We start from the raw sequence: 21505 nt of genomic DNA on the forward strand, positions 1-21505 counted from the left end.
TCTCGTTACCCGATGGAACTTTTTTAGAACTCGTTAACCAAGTCAAAACTTCCGATGAAATTTCTGAAAAATAAGATACGGTACGCCGCTTCAAAGTTATGTCCCATGAAATATTACGTATTTCCATCATTAAAAAGTTCGAATACCGTCCGCAGAGAAAGATTTCGAATTCGTTAAATCCTCCACGAATTAAATGCAAAATGAAACTTGCATACTTCACACGTATATAATACTTTCGAGCATCCAATTGCAAATCACAAATTTTTTAACAATAAATCTCTCCTCTACCTAAACCTTTATATCCAAAATAGGGACAAAATTAATATTAACTTATTAATAATATTTTAAACACGAACAAACGTCTCCACGATCGAATTCAAATTGCAGATATATGGAGATAGAATTTGTCAATTTATCGTCAGCTGTGTTCGACGATTCCACCGGATATAACCAACGCCCCCGACTTATTTCTGTCACCGTTCTGCATTTATATTCCACGGTCGGGAACGAATAATTTTCACTTCGATCGGCAGAAAAGTGATCCCCTCGAAGGATAACCAAGCTATCGTTCGGGCCCTTCGTGCGTTATCAAGCAGCGGGACACTTCGTCAAACCGTAGGAACGGGTGTGATCGAGGTCAGAATATAACCACGAGCAGTATCGTTCCCGATTTCGATATAAACGTTTACCAGCGATCGCTCTTATCTGCATTCACAGCTCCTCGTAAACAGCCTTTCGCTATCTGCCCCGGCAGCCACGAGGGTCCTTCTGCTTTTCCTGAAGAGCTATTCGCGCAGCCCCGTATCTATCCAAGCTACGTCGGAGGAACGGTCGCGTCTGCTTCCCCGCGTCTCGAAAAAAAAACCTCGCGAGCGTCAGATACGCGCCAACGAATGATATTTCGGCCGTGCTTAATGTTGCACGTCGTTCCGCGGAAACGAACCTTGAAAAAACCCGACAAGACGGCTGCTCGTTCGGCCGTTAAGAGGTCGCGTCGCCCCCGGGAAAACTCCGTTCGACGGTTTTCCCATCGAGGAAATTTCGCCACGCGATAACGCGAATCGAGCGTACCGGAAATATTCGCCAGGATGCGCGCCGTTTGCGAATAATGCGATATTAAACGACTGTCGAGAAAGTTTGGCGATAAAATTTAATTTTCACGTTTTTAGTAATTAGTGATATTATTAGCGAGTAGAAGTTCGGTCGAATATGTAGAATACAATTTTTACGTACGAGGATACGACTGGGAAATCGATGCAAGTAGAAATATCGAGCATTGGTCAGACTCGATAGATCAATCTTCAGATTGAATTATCTCGAGAACGAAGCGTCGTGCCACAAATTTTATACATATCAAATTTATAGTGAATTGGGCACTGATCAACTTTTATTTAAAACATTTTCCCGTCAGGATATCGGAAATGCCCAAAAAATCGCCCAAAGTATCTATATTTAAAATATCGATGTAAGTAGAAATATCGAGAATTGGGCAGACGCAGTAGACAAATCTTCAGATTGAATTATCTCGAGAACGAAGCGTCGGACCAGAAATTTTATACATATCAAATTTATAGTGAACTAGACACTGACCAACTTTTGTTTAAAACATTTTCTCGTCACCATGTCGAAAATGCCCCGAAACTCGTCCAAAGTATTTATATTTAAATTATCTCGAGAACGGAGCGTCGAACCAGAAATTTCTTACATTTCGAATTTATAACAAACTAGATAATGCACTCTTAAACAACAGTCGAGAACGTTTGGCAATAAAATTTAATTTCCAGGTTGTTTGATATTATTTGTCAAAATACCTAAAAAGAGCGAATAGTCAAGCTTCATCACTTTGAATAAATTAAAATTGAGTTTTCAAGAGATTAAAACGAGTTGTTCGAGTACGTACTTCCGCGAGCAATTAAGTGCAATCATGGTAATTACTTTCCAATTGTGTTACATATTAGCATACCGTTAGATTAATGCATAAGTAACGAGGGTTATTTGTGATAATTTCTTATTCGACGTTACTCCTACCTCGATTTGACGTTTTAATCGGTATAAGATAATTACAGTCATTAAGTAAGTGACTGTAATTACATCGCGCGGTTGCCATTAGCCTCGGTACGTGCTTTCATATTCGCTAATAGAATGATTTTACTATCGGGCAAAAACATTTCGTTCGTCGGAATGCCTGCGACCAAATTAGTCGACAATAAATTTAATATTGTGTATAACATTTAATCTGATCGTCGATCTGAAATTCATTTACTTTTAATGTGCAATGCTCTCGAAAACTAGCGAAAATTTGGAATATATTTTATTTGGATTAAAATGTAACGAGTTATAATTATAGGTTATCTAATTATTGTAAAAAAATCTTAAAATATTTTTAAAAATTTGAGAAATCTTCTACGTGCATTATACAATATTACACTAAGCATTTTCGATGCAATTGATGCAAATCGCTTTTTCTGGTTACGATTCAATTGTCATTCCATATTTTGCTATTTAACGCCAATCACAGGTTTCCTAATTCGAATCTGAGTTGCCCTTTCGACCCAGTTCGCCTATAATAATAGCAACAAGGGACTTCGAGGTAATACAATCGCTGTGAAATATATAGTTACTAATATCTAAATTTCTTAAATATTACAACAGCTCTTTTATTTTAAAGAATAAACTCATATTATTTCGAGTTCTTTTACTTCTAAGCTGACCTAAGAATTCTCATTCCTAACTGCATTACGTAATTCTTAGTGCTTTTGCCCAATCAATATCCTACTGGTAGTTAAGGCTAAATCGTTGAAATGACTCGACTAATTAATATTAATACCACCCTACGTTGAAAATTCGATCGATCATTTTCTTCGTGTCTGGAGGCCTGTTGGCGACTACCAATCGTCGAATGCAGAATGCAACAAACTGGGGACCGAACATGCATTTCTCGATCGACGCAAATCGGCAAAATCTCGATCGCGCCTCGATTAATCGCGTTGAGAACTAAGACAATATTCAAAATTGCATTCGACAAATCAAGGACACATAGTCTCATTTTTTGACACTTCAAACGAGTCTTTGATTTTTAATTGTTCCTCCAGAGAGACTTTCGCTTAAATTTTGGGTCAAACGAGTGATCTATATATTATATCAACGCAATGTCGTTTCTATAAAAATTGCTACATTATCCTCGAAGAAGGATAACTGATTTGCAGGACTAATTCGTGTAGTTCTCCGTGTGTTTTCCGGGAAACCAGGGATCCCTTGTCCACGGTAAACACCGAAAATCCACCTTGGCGTCGCGTATACCTCAAGGTCAGAATTCATGGCGTAAAATGAGCGGAAGCTTTCCCCGGGAACAAAGGAAGACCCTTTTCAGTTGGAGATTCCGAGTTGGTCAGAAAGTGTCCGAGCTCTGGAGCAACTGTGGCCGCAACGGACCGTGGACTAGTAAAACGGAGACCCACGACTACCCTGTTCCACCCTTAGTTTCCGGGCGAGGATGTCCTCACGTGTCGTGTCAACGTGACGCAATATACATGCTAATACGGTAGCTTTCGCTGCCCCCCACGAGCCACAGGACGTCAGGATGTATCCTTTGAAATGGTTTCGAACCATCGGGGTGAATCGTACACCTTTGAAGTTCCTACAACACCCCTCTTTACTTTCCAAACTTCATTTACTGATACTTTGTCAACCTGTGTAATCTGTTGTTTGCAACGGGGCATCTTCGTTCTCGATCGTTAACCTGCCTGTTATCTCTCGCGATATTTAATTATCCATCAAGCACTGAAAAATTTTATTCAAAGAATTCCTTACAAAGTATTCCTTAACCCCTTGACTAACGATTTAATTTCAAATAATTTTTCAAACGTATATTTAATTTTGTTTAAATTTGTTCGTACAAGGAATGGGCACGAAAAAAAATAGATTTGTTTTACGAATACCTTGTGAATGTAAAAATGTGGTGATTTTAATTTATATGTAAGGCTTGATGACGAGTGGCCTTATAATTGTAAATCTTGACATCAAGAACTTGTTGCAATCTTTGTTTAGACACAAAAAAAGAACATGGAAATTTAGTATTTGCGTCCCACGTTTACATAAATTGTTTTAACAGCTATTTAGAGAGTTCATTAGACAATAAGAATAATGGTTAAATAATTGCTCGCAATCTTGTTCCCCCAACTAGTAATTTTTTTTCGCATCGGATTTTAGGGAACAAAATAATATCCGCGACACTTTCTCCGCGTGAGTTATGCAAAAATTGCGTGTACGAAATAAGTCAACGCGAACCTGCTTGTAATTAAACGTAGCTGCTCGCAATGTTGTTTACCCATACGACGCTTCTCGTGTTTTCGCGGGCCGTAATTATAGTATCATGCGTTGCCATTTTTTTGCATGCATAATGGAAAAATCCATACGCCGGTGGCAAAGCGTCTAAAAATAACCGCGGTTACGATAATTTGAAAAATAAACCAATCGACCGGAAATCTGCGATCTTTTTTAAATGCAGCCTCCTTTCATACAGCATCCATATATGGGCGACAGAACAATTGATTCTCAAGTTTAAATGTTGAAGGAAATAAATTTGAAAATAATTGATAAGACAAATTTTAATTTATGTAGTTTACAATTGTCAGTAATCAAAGTTTCAGTCTCGTAAAAAAATTAAAAAATTTTAGTCTGGTGATCAACGTGTTGATAGACTTTAAATTTATTTCAGAAATAAACTTTGACACGTTACTTCGTTCGTCTCGAGCAAAATTTCTTAGTGCTTTACAGTTTTAATGAGTTTCTTTCCATCGACGAATGCTCCTCCCACCCATTACGAACCGATTACGGTTGTATAATTAATCAAGACGCGTCCCCTCGGAATTCATTTGCTGGCATCACGTGCTGCCCTTTAACTCATGCGCCCTATTCCTTCTCCAATTCGATAGGGCCGACAGATAGAGCTGACCTGACAGAAGGCGTTGCGCCATCAGTCACCCATGCTGGTAGGTGAACCGCGAAGCGACGACAGAATGGTCGTCATGCTTCCTGAGGGTGGGTGCTGGGAGCTATTGTCGGTTACCGGTCTCGTTCCCCTTGCCTCGTTAGGGTGCATGTCTTTTCGCAGGAATTCCGCACGCCAATAGGCGCCAGGAACGATCGCGACGCGATAGATAAGTGGTTAATCTCGCGTACAGAAACACGAAACACGCGAAACACGCACTGGACCCCTTAGCAATTGAATTTATGATTTACCAGCCCCCCTCGCGTTTGAAACAAATAACTAGAAAAGGGGGAATCCCATTAGAAACTTTGCAACGATTTATTTCTTGTTGAATTTCGTGAATCCTGAAAGCCTATATCCCCCGATTTGTCCACGAGATTGAAACTTTATTTTTAGACAATTGAAAAATATATATTTCGTGGTACTTAGTTTTATAAACTCGTCAAAGTCCAAGAGTTCTGTTTAGATTTATATCCTTCCCCAGCTTCGTTAAAAAGTTATTAAAAAATTAAATTAAAAAATTTCAAATCATTCTGGAAAAATTATTTTCAGTTTCAGGGGTCAATTACAATCGTGTTTGGTGAATAGACATACCCCCGAAATCCTACGCATTTTCGAGAAAAAAATTCAGTATGGGCGGAACTTTAAACGTAAATAACTTTTTAACGAAGCCTCCATCAACAAATTGGTATTCTTGATTTTTGTCTTATTTTGGCCTCTGGAATCTCATTAAAATTTTACCAGGGGTAGCCGAACACCCTGTATATATAATCAACGTGTTAATTAAATTGTATTTTTAATTTCAGTTTCTTAGAAATTTATCATATTCTCGTGAAAGATTTAATTTTGTTTCGAAAGTTTACACGCTTTGCAGAGGTTGGAAACAATAAATTTCTTAGAAATGTAAATTTTAGAACAAGGTACCATTTATTGTTTTACTTAAATATTCTTGTGGTTGCTCGTACGACTAGTTATTACGTATCGGTAAAAGATTAGTCGAATTCAGTTCCAAGGCATTCGTAGTACTTGACGATCTGCTATATATGATAAAATACATTATCGAGGAACATTTCGTGCGGGAACTCGGGAAAGCAAGGGTTAATCGAAGGGTGGCCGTTGGTGTAAACTAAATGTATATCGATGCGGCTATTTAGGCAAGGTTAGGCCAACCCTCGCCCTTCGTATCAATAGCAGTTCTGCGTCAACACAGTGTTTAGTCGTTAATTTGCATAGCTCCTGAGGTAGCAGTACATTTGGCCTGGCAATTGGTTACACCTGACTCGCGTTAAGTAATTCCTACGCTGTAGATCGAGTCGCCCAACGGTTTAATAATGAAGAGGCATTATGTATTCGAAATAATTAATGCAGTCGAGTAACGACAAGATCAATTTTAATTGCGCGTGCTGAATTCGGCTCGACGTCGATTGGGTTTGATAACAACCAAATATTTGTGACAACCGTTGCAAGTTTGACTAATCAAGTTTGTGATGTTTGTGGAGATTTCTCAATGCATTTATTATATGACTATTAAGTAACTTACACTGGCAACAATATTTGAATGTTATGAAGTTTGCATGCACGATATACCTCTGTTTTGCTTTATATTTTGACTGTGGTTTGTCAGAAAATCATGAAATTAGATATTTTTATACACGAGGGTGGTGATTTATATTTTTGAAAGAAATTTAGTTACTAAAAGGAGGGATTAGATTCGATATTGCTGACTTTGAAATAAAAGAACTTCTACCTCAAGTGTTCTTTTGTATTTTTGAAAAGATTCGTCCCGATTTGTTCTCAATGGCTCATTTTGTACGTTAAACATCGTATCGGTGAAGAATATCGCTGGAATCGCATTAGACTGACGACAAAAGGTGGCAGTGAATCCGTACTAACTTAGAGTGCAATATCTATGAATGCTGTTGGCCTCGTTCGTGGAATAAAAGGATCGTGGGATCGATATGTTTCTTTAAATATCGTGAATACTGCCATTCATGAATTTGTACGTCTATAGATTGGATCTTTCATAGACAACGATTACAAACAAATTACAACCGTTATTAAGGCCTGTTAGTATCAGTAAAAGATATGAAAATTAATTTTTTTGTACAAGAATTCAACTTGGAAGTCGGTGTAAGTAGAAACATCGATAATTGGTCAGACAAGCCTTTAAATTCAAGTATCTCTAAAACGGAGCATCGTATCAGAAATTTATTAAGCTTCAAATTTATAGTAAATTAGACGTTGATCAACTTTTATTCGAGACATTTTCCCCTCACGGTACCGGAAATGCCCAAAAAATCCGCCCGAAAATCTACATTTAAAAACTCAGTGCAAGTAGAAATATCGAGCATTGGTCAGACGGCGCCAGACAAACCTTCAACCTCAATTATCTCGAGAACGGTGCATCGTACTAAAAAATTCTTAAGACTCAAATTTATAGCAAATTAGACGTTCATCAACTTTTATTCGAGACATTTTCCCGTCACGATGCCAGAAATGCCCAAAACAGAAACGAAAGACCCCATAATTTCTTACGAAACGATCCCTATATTCCCGCCATGATTTGCGTCGTTTCGCGAGCATTATTCGCTACAAATAACCAGTCGTTGCATAATGCAATGCAAACGCTACGATTCTTCCCCGTTCCGGGGGAGGGGGAAGCCCGCGGAAATCCCCGGGCGAGAATAATCCGACTTTAAGGAACGGAAAGTCCCTCTTAATTTCCATAAAAATCGCGCATTTGCATAAGAGAGCGATTCTAATTATCTGCAGTTAACATCTCGGCGTGGTTCCCCGCGTACGAGAGGCAGAGCTCACGCGTTGCCGCGTAAACTCGCAGAAACAACGCCGCGTTTTCGTCGATTTTTCATCGAGTCGTCCGAAAGCCAACCCCGGCTGGACGACCCCGCGAATTTTCGCGTGAAAAATTTAATTAGCGTCTCCCCCACGCGCCTCCACCCTTCAAGACACCGTGCGTTGAGCCGTGACCGGTGTCAGACATCTGCTAACAACGCAACAAAACGACTGTTTTATAATCTACGAGCAACCATCCTGGCGTAGTCGAGTGAACCATCCAGCCGCCACCCATCGCCGCAATTTCTCCCACTCCGTTGCGCCGCCACTGCGGCATAAATCCCGACCGTAGAGAATATTACGTTCGTAGCAGCCGCGGAGGAACTTTAACCCCGCTTCTACGCCCTCCCACGCGCCCCCCGACCCGACTACCAAAGCTGCGTTTTCAACTATTTCCACGAGATCCCTCGCAAACGTACTCCGTTTTCGTTGTTTTTCTTTTACTTTTCCTTCCTTTTTTTTTTCTACCCTTTTCTCGTCCCCGCGAACGACGTTTGCGCAAGCTATTATCGCGTTCGCGAAAAACGCGGTTACGCGCGACGCTCTTCCTTCCCTTTGTACGAAGAGAAACATTGCAGACGAAGATCAAAGTGTACTCTGGATGAAGAGAGCTTATAGCTTAGAGCATCGCGGAAGGGATGCTTCAATCTCGTTTTTTCCATTTTCTGCGCTTCTCGCGGGTACTTCTTCGGTATGGAAGCTTCATTTTTAGGGGGGACGATTTAAAAATTCGGGAGAATTTGGAGGTGTCCAGTGTCTTTACGAACGCGGGGAATAATCGTGGTTTCTGTATTACTGCGTTTGAAACTCGAAATTATTAAATTATGTATTGATGAATGAAATGGAATAGTCCTTGGGTTATGAATAAAAATTAATTTTTAAATCTTCAAAATAATTCTATAAATTTTTGTAATCTGTCATTTTTCTAATCTTAGGTTATTGATAAAAATTAATTTTCAGATCTTCAAATAATTCTGTAAATTTCTGTAATCTATCATTTTTGTAATCTTGGATTATTAATCAAAATTAATTTAAAAATCTCCAAATAATTCTGTAAATTTCCGTAATCTGCCATTTTTGTAATCTTGTGTTATTAATAAAAATTAATTTCCTGAACTCCAAATAATTCTGTAAATTTCTATAATCTGTTATTTTTCTAACATCCCCAATTTTTCTATAATGAATCGACAACTATAAATCATTTTCTTGGGGGACCCTGTTTCCTACAATTTCTAATACCTTTTCACAATTTTTAAAACTACACTTGAACATGTTATCATTAAAATTTTTATCAACCCCGCATGATACTAACTCTGCATCGAAAAATTGTAATTTCCCTCTGCAAAGCTCTAAACCAAGCTTTCAGAGGAACAAAATTCAACCCAAAAGCTTACAACGTGCAAACGACGTCTATTTGATAAAAATGACAGTTACCAAAAAAATTTTATAAAAGAAATTTAATATCCACAGAAAATTAGCTAATAACTTTTCTCCCTTTCCCATTCTCCGCGAAGTTTTTGTCCATCGAAGTAGCAGCAACGTGGATTGAAAAATTTTTCCCTATCGCGAACGACGTTTGCAAAAATCGCTTTGACGGACGTCCGGTTCCCCGGGGTTGGATTTTAAATAAATTACTCGCCGTATTCTCGGCAATATGCGTTTTCGCCGTTACTATTTACAGCGAATCTGAACATAAAGGGATAAATTACGAGTGGTCGAGATTCCCGCATCGCTGTTGAATTTCGAGTGAATTCCATTTCGCGCGAACCTTTGTACTTTAAATTGTTCCACTATGCTCGTCGCTCGGCGCTATCGCGTCTCTGTATCGTGTGACTCGATAATGAATAAAGCTCTTCGTGTCACTTAACATTTACGACTCTAACGCGTTAATTTCCATGCGTTTGAGAAGCAAATGAATTCCGTTCGTTCCGGGGAAAGAACCCTCGATACGTTAAAACAATTTGTTACCCGCGTCTCAAACGAAACTCGACCTTTTATAAAAATTCTAAAACACCGAAACAAACTTTTTTTGTCTATAAAATGTAATTTAACCCATTCCAAAGAACTACAACTTCAAGACTATCTTAAACCAATTAAAATTCATATCGAGTCACCGATATTCCATTAAATTTGAAAATTCCAATAACACATTTTGAATAATTCTTTTGTACCGTCTACGATATAATTGATTTAGAGTTTGGTATATTAATAAATGGGAAACGTTGGAGTAATTACGTCGTGCATTGTGTTGCTCGAGGAGGAGCTTAGGTAGTCAAAGGGATTAATAAAACTTATTTGCTCCGAGAATTTCTTACGTTTAAGATTCATTATTGCGCTCGCGAATGGAACAACTTGTTAATCCAGGTAATTAACTCGGTATCTGTTATATCATAAAACTGAAACTGAAGGAAGTACGGTAAATTGAGCCGGAGTTAGGTATAATCCTTATCGACAAGGATTTACAGTCCACGGTGAGGATCGATTAATCACACCAACAAGGCAAGATTTACCTCAGAGTGTGCCCGTACTTCACGGTTACTAATTTGTAAGATTAGAACGAATACCCACCAGTATACAAATTAATCCCCCCGTCGTAACATTATTTACGCGTCTTGGTTCCCTCAAATCCTTAAATCACTGCACGAAATATTTATAACGGCAAGTGGCAACGGCGACACCATAGAACGAAGTTATGCGATTCTCGGAAAATTTAGAGCGGTAGTTATTACCCGGAGCGCCATAAGAAATGGTGCCCCATATATTTTTCAGCAACGCACTAATGCAACTTTGACACTTTCCATTTGTCTCTTGCATTATTTGGCATCGTTTCTCACGAAACCAAGAGCCCGGTGCATAGTAAATTCCACCGTTGCAACTTTTACAGAAAATTTCCGGTCGATCTGCTGCCCGGAAGTGCCATTAATTTAAATTTTCTTTGAATTCGATCACGTCGAATCGTGTTTATCAGTGAAAATGATTTCATCGGGAGAGCGGAATTAATTAATTATTAGTTATTAAACGATATTTGTTTAGTTTAATCGATGATGCACTCTAATTTCAGTGATTTCAGCCTGACGGGCAAATATTTTCGCACACACGTTCGGTTTAGTTTACTCGTCTTCGTTATCGAATAATCTACTGCAACAAACATTACGTAGAAGCAACTATATTGACACTTTTGTTGTACACAATCTGGCATATTAAATACAAAATACCACAAACAACTTTTACATTTTCTACTTGAAGCTTTCCCGTTTAAATATACTTACGTTTTCTTTAACTGGGGACCAATTTTGGAGAAAAATTTTTAAATCTTTTGGGGGTTAAAATTCTGGACTTAATTGTGAATAAAATGAATAATGATTGTGAATGAACTTAATGTAGTTTTAGTAACGTTTCAGACTTTAAGAACGAAAGAGTAAGAATTGATTGCGCGAGAAAAATAACGAAACAACGAAACACGAAATACGAAAGTTAATGGCGGGATCGATAAACGATTCGCCAAGAAATTAAAGCGATATTGGTCCTGGGGCGCAACGATCCCGCCACGTCGTCAGAAATGCATTAACGGGAACTACGATCTACCGATTGATAATAGCGATAGTCTACCTACGTTCGCCACATTACCGTGGACGCTTTAGCTTAGTAATTAGCGTGACTCACTGTATTCCCACGCCCAGTAATCACCAGAGCCCGCCGTAGGCAGCACCGTGCTCCATGCTTCTATGCGTAAACAGAAAGAAGGGGAAAAGGAAAATGAAGTAACTGAACCATGCTTTAACCTATCGACGAACTAAATTGTCGAAAGTCCCTTAAACCTGAACAGAAAGAATTACAATTTCAGAACCATTAAAAAAATATAATTAGGAAGATGAGAACATAGATATCGTGTAATTATGTCTCTGGGAGCATAAATTATTTTTAACGACAAAGACGAATATTTTACAATTAATAATTAATAATTGAAATTTATTGCACGTGACTTGTTTGAAGGATTTTTATTTTTAATGGATATTATGTGCTTGAAGCTGTTCGTTTTTGACATAATCTTGTTTTCAGGGCGGTAAATTGGTAATCTGGTCATCGAGTAAAATTTTTATTTTCTAGGGAGTGGAATTTAATTTGCATTAGATTTAAAACGACAGTATCTAAACAACAAGAAGTCGGGTGAGATTTAAGAGAAAGGTAATATAATTTGTAGGTGTTTGTGCAGTTTTGTACCGTTATAATAGAAACGTGTATTTTCGAGTGTCCACTGTGAAATTATACGGACTGGATAATAACTGATCAATTTCCAGCGGAAATGGTTAAATATACAAACACCGAGTAATTGCGTCCAACACTGATTTCCGTGCAAGTGTGATCGTTATTCGTCGAAACTAAGTCTTTATTATGTATTTATGGCGTATGCTAATGTGGGAGGCATACATAAAATGTACGTACGACAGATTTAATCAATTAATGCGACAGGTTTAACTCTCGAATACTACAGTGAGACATCCGGTCATTTTTGTCATCGATTTATCCGCAAATTCCTATAAAATGTATTTATACTCCGACCAGCTTGTAAAATAAGAAACTTATTAACAGAGCTTTGTTTTCTGAAAAAAATGATTGAAAATGGAATTTTAAACGATTATAAAAGAATTTTCAGTGTCTTCGGTATTTTAATGATAAAAAGTATGTAATATAATATAGTATGATTGACTGTATCCAACGCGTTGCATATGTCTCTGGAACACCTGAATCATTTAACAGACATGATGTAAGGGGTTCGCATCAAAGCACTCTAATTAGAGAAACCCAATTCCCTAATCCTAGAATCTGTTACGATCGTCCTTATATACGACCTAATGGTGTGTAGTTATTCTGATAATATGCAATTATTCGCTAGAACGAAGCAACTATCCATATAAATTGATTCCTTTGATTTTGAACATAACGTTGGTTCATCATTTCATATCAAAGTTGGACCTTTGAGTGTCTTCAAAATGAGTCAAGTTTTTTAAAATTGATATTTAATTAATAGGAAACATAGGAATTATTACTCAACTTCTGGTAGGCCCTTTAACGTATAATTTTTTTACGTATTTTTGATATTGCAAACAACTGATAAGTGTTAACTGTATTTTATATTGTATGTAATTAACTTTAATTGTTTCGAGTTTTCCTGCCCTTTCGTGTAACGCGATGACCGTGCATATCGAGCCCGGGCCTATTGGATCCTCGATAAAAGCGAAAAAAAAGAGGAGGCCATATTTCAATTTAATAAAAATTCCTGATATCGAGGACGAAAATCGATTTTCGTAGGCCAGAAGCACTCTTTTATCTCGCATAGATACGAGACTGCGCCAGGTACGAGCAAGGGGATGTGTTGGTCGCGTGTACGTGAAAGAAAATGGCCTGTCAAGCAATAAACGACGCTTTTGAGAGATATGCTTTATTGTTGGACGTACGCGTGGCCAGAACGCCGGGAACGATTCTGCTGGAATTTACATACCTTCCAGATCTCACCCTCCAATACGCAAATTAAAAAGGATTAACACTCATCGGTCGATTTTAACCAGTTTCAAATTTCATAGAAATTTAATATATTTTCAGTAATATTCAACGAGGGTAAATACAATTAACAGTTAACGAAATTAAATAGTTCTTCGTTTCATCGTCCAAAAACTTCTGAGCACAATATCTATTTAAATTTTAGCAACTGATAATCGTTATAAGTAGACTGCGGATCTTTATGCAAATTCACATTTTTATTAATAGAATTAATGAAACGCTCAACCCCTAAATATAATAATTCGTATCTTACTTTAAGTATTTCTTATATTTTTGCATATTAAATGCATTCTGTAGTTTTTTGAGGATTAAAATTTCCCATAAATGCATAAACATCCGCAGTCTAGTTATAAATAACTGTTTATAATATTTCGAAATATTATATATATATAATATAACGAAATTAAATAGCTCTTTGTTTCATCGTCCAAAAACTTCTGAGCAGAATATTTATTTAAATTTGAGCAACTGATAATCGTTATAAATAACTGTTTATAATATTTCGAAATATTATACATATATATTATAACGAAATTAAATAGCTTTTGGTTTCATCGTCCAAAAATTCCTGAGCAGAATATTTATTTAAATTTGAGCAACTGATAATCGTTATAAATAACTGTTTATAATATTTAGAAATATTATACATATAATATAACGAAATGAAATAGCTTTAGGTTTCATCGTCCAAAAACTTCTGAGCAAAACATTTATTTAAATTTGAGCAATTGATAATCGTTCCAAATAACTGTTTATAATATTTCTATTAAATCCTTCTCTACTGTCTATGAATCGAGAAAATAATTCAAGTGTGAACGACCCCGCGCGTGGAACGTTCGTGTAAACAATTCAGTTCCCGATATAGAGAATCGAACATTCTCCGATTTTTCTGCCGCGAGACAACTTATCGCGTTTTCGTGCCTCGTAAAAACCGTAATCCGTTCCCTCGTTCATACACAATCCTCTACCCCTCGAATCGATGATATACCACCCTCTACTGATTTCACGAACGCGTTACTACGCCCCTCGAGGGGCGAAATTCCGCGGAAATGTTTTCCCTTTCGATCGTGAGGGAGCGTTAACCGCCCTGTAATATGCGGGGAATTGAAACGCGTGTTGTGTTTGAAATTCTACGAGGGTGCAGACGATCATCGGGGGCTAATAAAGCCTACCCTTAACCCGCCAATATTTAAATATAACGGGAACAATTTTCCCAGAATTCTCCGCCCCTGAACGGGCGATAAATTATAATACTCGATGCTACTAAAATTTAATAACGTTTCTTATCGTTGAATATCAATAAAAATAATCATACGCTACTTAACCTTACGATTTTTCATTCTTCGGTAATTACAAATTATATTCCAATTTAAATTGAATGAATGAAAAGGAGCTTAAAGAGTTCACTGTGTAAATTATTATTTCCCCATATTGATTCCCGTTCCAACTACTCCGTTTTGTTATTTCAAGTTTAATACGCGCTTGGATTTATTATAATTATTGCATTATACGCGTCGTTCATTATTAATTTATCGACGCGTATCGTTCAGGCATTTCGTTTACGTTGGATGTACATTAGCAAATTTTAAACAAACCTGTATAATAAGCTGGATCTCCATAAATATTTGATTAATAGATTGGTACATTTAATTCGGCGCGCGGCTCGCCCGGGAAGTGAATTTTCAGGAAACAGTATCGAGTTGAAATTCAAACGATGGTGTGTTAACCTGTCAGTAAAATCCGCCAACGAAACGTGACTATTTGCCTGAATTAGCTCCACGTGTACGATCAGGAATTACAACCAGATCATGGTTGGGCCGACGGACCATCGCTAAACGATACTACTAATCAAATTATGGTCTGAAAACCTGCACTATCGAGCTTTGTTATATACGGTTCAACTATCTATTAATCATATATTCGATGACTGGCAAGTATTCTCGTTCTCGTAGAAGCACGTATACATTTTCAATTTTTACTTTGCTCATTTGCTTTTGAAGGTACGAAACAACGTGAAAACAAAATAATTCAAATTAAAGGTCGAAAGGTTCATAATTATTCTATATTCACGATGTCTCTTATTGAAATATTCCGAGTGAACTCCACATGTTTATTTTCTACGTTACTCGACGGAACCAATGAATACAACAAATATTAATGAAACATAATAATTTAATGATACATATGTTATTATGCATAGAGAAATATTTGCAATTCAGTTAACGAGACTCTCTGCATACGTCAGTTGAAAACTTACGGTATCGCGTTTTAACAATTTCAATTGGTTAATTGCAAGACAGAAAGGCAGTGTAATTACGTTTAACGTTTCGATGATCTCGCCGAGTTCGTTATACAATCCAGACAGGAAGCATGCATTCGTGGTCAGCGTAAGTTGACAGATGCATTTCCGGTGCAACTGCACGCACGTTGCAGCGCCAAGAAAAGTGGGTCAACAATCAAGTCTCTCGAGGGGATGGAAACCAGCTGCCACAAGCGGTAACAACGAAACTAATGCCTGTATTCCTGTATCCCTGTATTCCCTATCCACCACCCTCTATAGTCGTCGAACCATTTTGCGTTTGTTCGCGGCGGTGATTCGCTATCGTTCAAATTAAATCGCTTTTCGAGCTCGAAGATGATTTCATCTTCCGTCCGTAATACTCCGAAACGCATCGAAACCGATTTTATCCAACGATCGAATAATTAATTATTATACGTTCGGAGAATTTCGCGTCCAAGAACGCCGGGAACAGTGCACATTCATTGCTCGTAATGGAAATGGATTAATAGTAAATAGCCCGGAGTGCATGCAGTTAATATAGTCCGATTCGAGTATAATGGCTCTGGCGAAAATTCAATTTTCCAATAATACGTGCTCGATACGTGCCAAATGATTTATGCACTATCGCTTATGTTACATGAAATAGAATAATGCTTAATTCTTGTTAGCTCTTGCGACATTGTAAAAGTTGTAAATACATTTGGAATTTTAAAACTTCAAAATCACTGTTCACTTCGATTCTACGATCCTAGAAGTTGTGTACATTTTAATCTGGAATAATGGAATAAATAGAATAATGTTCGATTCTTGTTAGCTGTTGTGACATTCTAAAAGTCGTACTAAATACATATGCAATTTTTAAAACTTCAAAATCACTGTTCACTTCGATTCTACGATCCTAGAAGTTGTGTTCATTTTAATTAGGAATAATGGAGTAAATAGAATAATGTTCGATTCTTGTTAGCTGTCGTGACATTCTAAAAGTAGTACCAAATACATATGCAATTTTTAAAACTTCAAAATCACTGTTCACTTCGATTCTACGATCCTATAAGTTGTGTACATTTTAATAAAAAATAATGAAATAAATACAATAATGTTTGATTCTTGTTAGCTGTTTTGACATTCTAAAAATTGTACTAAATACATATGCAATTTTTAAAATTCCAAAATCACTGTTTACTTCGATTCTACGAGTCCATAAGTTGTGTACAATTTCAAGAAACTTCGATTCTTTTCATTTAAAAATGTACACAAGTACAAGATATAGTCTTAATCACAAAATTGGACAAAGAAGGGAGCTTTTCAGTAAAAAATGCATACACCTCGATGGACGGTTTAGAGCGAACGGGAGAGTAACTGAAATTACGTAATATTTCCCGGGGGATGTTTTAATAATTCGCCTGGAAGTTTCCATTTTCGCGTTGTTACATCGAAACGGTTATTGTCGAAGGTAAATTCATTGAAAGACCCGCAAAACTTCTCGGAAGTTGCGGAATATGTCTGTACAAGGCACGGCGATACCTGTACATTGTGCTACGAGCGGAAAAGTGGGTCGACAATCAACGATCTCAAGAAGGGAAATACCACCTCTGCAATTTAGCGAGCTCGATGCTCGCGTTTCTCATTTACCAACATCCGCTAATTCATCTATCTCATTTAACTATTTCATTATGCTGACAAATGTTTTGTTAATTCGCTGCATAACTTCAAGGTGCGCTAGCTCCGTTCCGGTGTACGCGTTCAGCTCGACAAAATAAACAGCGAACTATTTGTCATTCCGAATCCATTCTTCCGTTCAACTCGCGAAATACCATATTAAACACTATGCAGAATTTTAATAAACGACTGACAGAAACTTTAATCGTTCGTGTATGTTACAGATATATCCAGTAGAGAGTAAATTTTCATTAAATTATGATTAAACAATAGAATATACCAAAAAATATCAAATTTATCACATTTTGCGTTATTGAACGACTGACAGAAATTTTGATCGTGTATGTTACAGATATGTTCAATAAATAGTAAATTTTCGTAAAATTATGATTAAAAAATAGAATATAACAATTTTCGAAGTAAAAAAATAAAATTGTATTTGGCGTTATTAATTTTCATTTAAAGTGTCTGATTTAATTTATGCGAATTCTGTAAGGTTATTTCATAATTATCTCTGGCATTCGAGTCGTTGAATAATTCGATCGCGGTATTACCGATGTCGAGAGCAAGGAGTTGTGATTGTCGTTGGCCGATTTAATATAATCAAGATTAAATTATTCCGGGAATATGGTACGCCGTACCGCCATGAGTGAAGTAGGTCGACAATCAACAGTCTTGAGAAAGGGGTTAAACCACCGTCGCAATAACGAAGCCGATGCTCGAATTCCTCGTTCACCTTGTTCGCCGTTTATCGTCGACATCCCGCTCATACCATTTCCATTCCATCGAGCAAGACAATCGATCAACACCAAGATCCAATGACCCACCTATAGCGCGAAATCGTGAATGGTCTTAAATCCTCTTAATAGATTTCCAATAGAAATTTAAAAAAGAACTCCTCACATTTTCGTTACACAAGAAAATTACCAGAAATTTGGTTAAAATGCGTTGAAAGGAATTGTTTATAGAAAAAAAATATTGTACTTTTAAATTCTAATCGCTAAACAAATCATTTATATTCTTTTGATTTAGGTGAGTCAATGATAGAGCTGGTTTTAGTCTATTTAAATCCTGATAATAGATTACCAATAGAAATTTAAAAAATTTATGCTTACATTTTCGTTACACAAGAAAATTATCGGAAATTTGGCTAAAATGCATTGAAAGGAATTGTTTCTGCAAAAAAATATTGTAATTTTAAATTTCAATTGCTAAACAAATCATTTATAGTCTTTTGATTCAGGTGAAACAACGATAGAGCTGGTTTTAGTCTTTTCAGTAGAACAGGTCAATCATTAGTCAGACAAAAGTATCATACATTTTCTCACTATTGTTTGAAGCTTGTAAATCTCAAGCATATATTAATATTGAACGTTTTCGACCATTTCAATTATGGTAGTGTGTAAAATAAGTCTGTTCAGTGGAACAGGTCAACCATTGGTCAGACAGCAATCTCATACATTCTCTCACCATTGTTTAAAATTTGTAAATCTCATGCAGATACTAATATTGAACGTTTTTGACTATTTTAACAATGTTAGTGTGTAAAATAATCTAATAATGAAATAAATTTAGCTTTTGATAGAGAAACATATACAACTATGATAAAAATAAATTAATATAGAAAGATAGAAATATAAATAGCCTGATGCACTGTACAAAATTAAATATCGAAAATATAATATAAGATTTTTCAATTAGGAACTTTCTGTTTCTAGAAAATTGATTTTAAAGAGGGTCTGATCAATATTGGTTCTTTCTACTTGCAACGATGTTTATAACATACCCATAGCGATATATATCTCGTTTCCTATCGATTTCACTATTTTATAACTAGTCTGAAGCAATTAAAGTAAACGATTTCACTTTTAATATTCATAAATATAAATGCAAGTAGAAAAAACGAGATATGGTCAGGCAAGTTTTAATGTACCTTCTTTGAGGTATCTAAAATGGACTTTTTCGAAAGATTATGTTTCAATAATTTCTGTTCCACATTTTTTTATGTATTTTTACATAAGAACTAACTTCTTTTTTCAAACAAAATAACAACAATAAATACATTAAAGTTAAAGTCATGCAATGTAAATATTCGTATTATTGTACGTAGATAACAGCGTGTTATAGATCGAGCAGATGTTTAGAATTCCTCGATCCCACTGCGGAGATTAAGGGAGGGGGTAATCTAAATTATTTCCTGACCAATGACTCGCACTGTTGAACTTCTCGATTCGGAAACACTAAATGTCAGTGATGGGTAAATCAAGCACTGTATTCCTCTGTTTCCTCCCCCGTACCTAAACCAGAATTTCAAACATCGTTTCAATTAAATGGAAAAAAAAAAATTGTGATTCGGGGCAACAGAGAGCGAACATTCGTTTCATCTCTACCGACAGTTATCGATGTTTCCCAGCCTGTTAGATACGCGCGATAAATATAAGCCTAAAGTCAACCAGAATTTCGCTTTAATTTTTCAACGCTACCGTTAACAGCTTTTCCCGTGGACGCGATTGTCTTCCCCGGCGGACAGAAATGGTCGTTATACGCGACATAACGTAATTTCCCAGATTTAATGACCATGTTGAAGCTCCGCGTCAGGCTTTCACGGAACGAAAGAGAAACGGACGATGGAACGGCGCGGCCGCTGCACGGGAACACGGGAAGAAAAACGAAGTGGAGGATTTATTATGGTCAGAATAATCAGTCCGTTGGGATCTCTTACAAATACCGCAGGGGAGCGAGCGTTCCTCGGTGGAGGAGCTCAGCAGGGATTGAAGAGTAACGCGTGAAAAAGGGAACGTAACGATGTCACCGTTTTCTGCTCCAGGAAATTCGACAAACCATTAAAGCAAACCTCCGCGCAAAGGGAATGACATTACGACGGAACTCTGCTTCCCTGAACATTCTCCATTCCGATATTAAACACTGATGAACATCGAAAATTCGACTCGTCGATCAGAAAAACGAAACAATCACGATTTTAAATTTTAATCAATACCAAATGTCTCGAAATTGCGAATAGAAATCAAAATAGCAAAGCTAATTGTTCGTCATTTGATATAAACATTGCTCACACTGTGATTATTATGGACAGCAAATTGTAAATTATTTTTATACCCTGTTTCCAAGAAGTGTGTTCCTCAATTTGATAACCAAGTTTCTGGAATTTCGTTCATCGAAATAAAATTAAATTTCAATCAGAATAAAATAGTGTTTTGCTTCCAATATTTAATGTAAACATTGCACACTGTGATTATTCTAAACAGAAAATTGTAAATTATTTTCACACTCTGTTTCCAAACTATATTCCTCAATTTATTAAAAATATATTATTCACCAAACTAAAATCAGAATAAAATAGTGTCTTGCTTTCTGAATGTTTTCCTATCGTCAAAACTATAGTTACCCGACTGAACAATTATAAATCCCCCCCCAACCTGTACACTGGTGTGTCACGCGTGAATTAACGATTCGTACGGGGAGCGTGCATTACGTTAATCGCGCGATAAATTCGCGCCGCGAGCACGAGCGTGTTTTATGCAACAATGAGCCCCCGAAGGGGGGGGGGCGGAATTAATTCAGAGCATCGATACGCCTTTGAATAGTAAGGAAGCGAAACGCAGCTCGAAGAAGGGCGCACCGGGTGGATAACAAACGTTTCTCGAAAAACGAGAATTGCTCTGGAAGCGCTGGTTGGATTTAACGGCGCGAATTTTCATAACCGACCGCGTCAAAATAAAATGTCACGAAACGTGGAAACCGAGTTTCCCTGGACGTGAAAACGCGTCGTCTGCTCGTGACGTTCGATTTCTGCGTGCCGGAGAATGATTCGCAATTTCCACGTAAAGTAAGTGCACCGTTGGCTGACCGTTCGAAACATTTTCTTGCTCGACTCTATCGACCAAGTATTTCCGTATTTTTTAAGGGGGAAAAAGTACTCGAATTAATTGCTTCACGTTGGGAATAGCGCGCGCGAGCCGTGGGGGAATTGATTCGAAGGAACGAAGTTATGGTTTCATTTAAATGCGCCTCCGAATGGGCTTTAGAGCGAACCTAAGTGCAGCTTTTTCCGTTTGTAATAGACTGGATGCACGCGATCCAAAAGTTACAAGCTACTGTACGATTGCTTAATGAAAGAGAAACAGAATGCACGCTGCGAAAAG

The 21505-nt window shown here is 37.1% G+C and overlaps 1 protein-coding gene across 1 annotated transcript in view; it reads right to left on the reverse strand.

Moving 5' to 3' along the window:
• LOC122399111 (neurexin-1) overlaps nt 1-21505 on the reverse strand; it is a 455816-nt gene that overhangs the window by 265567 nt on the left and 168744 nt on the right. The window contains exon 4 of the mRNA XM_043399529.1: nt 11507-11566. Within this exon, the coding sequence (XP_043255464.1) occupies nt 11507-11566 (60 nt within the window). The remainder of the gene's footprint in view (nt 1-11506; nt 11567-21505) is intronic.

The sequence above is a fragment of the Colletes gigas genome, unplaced genomic scaffold (genome assembly GCF_013123115.1).
Source record: "Colletes gigas isolate AHSC1104 unplaced genomic scaffold, ASM1312311v1 Colletes_gigas_Sc00012, whole genome shotgun sequence".
NCBI lineage: Eukaryota > Metazoa > Arthropoda > Insecta > Hymenoptera > Colletidae > Colletes > Colletes gigas.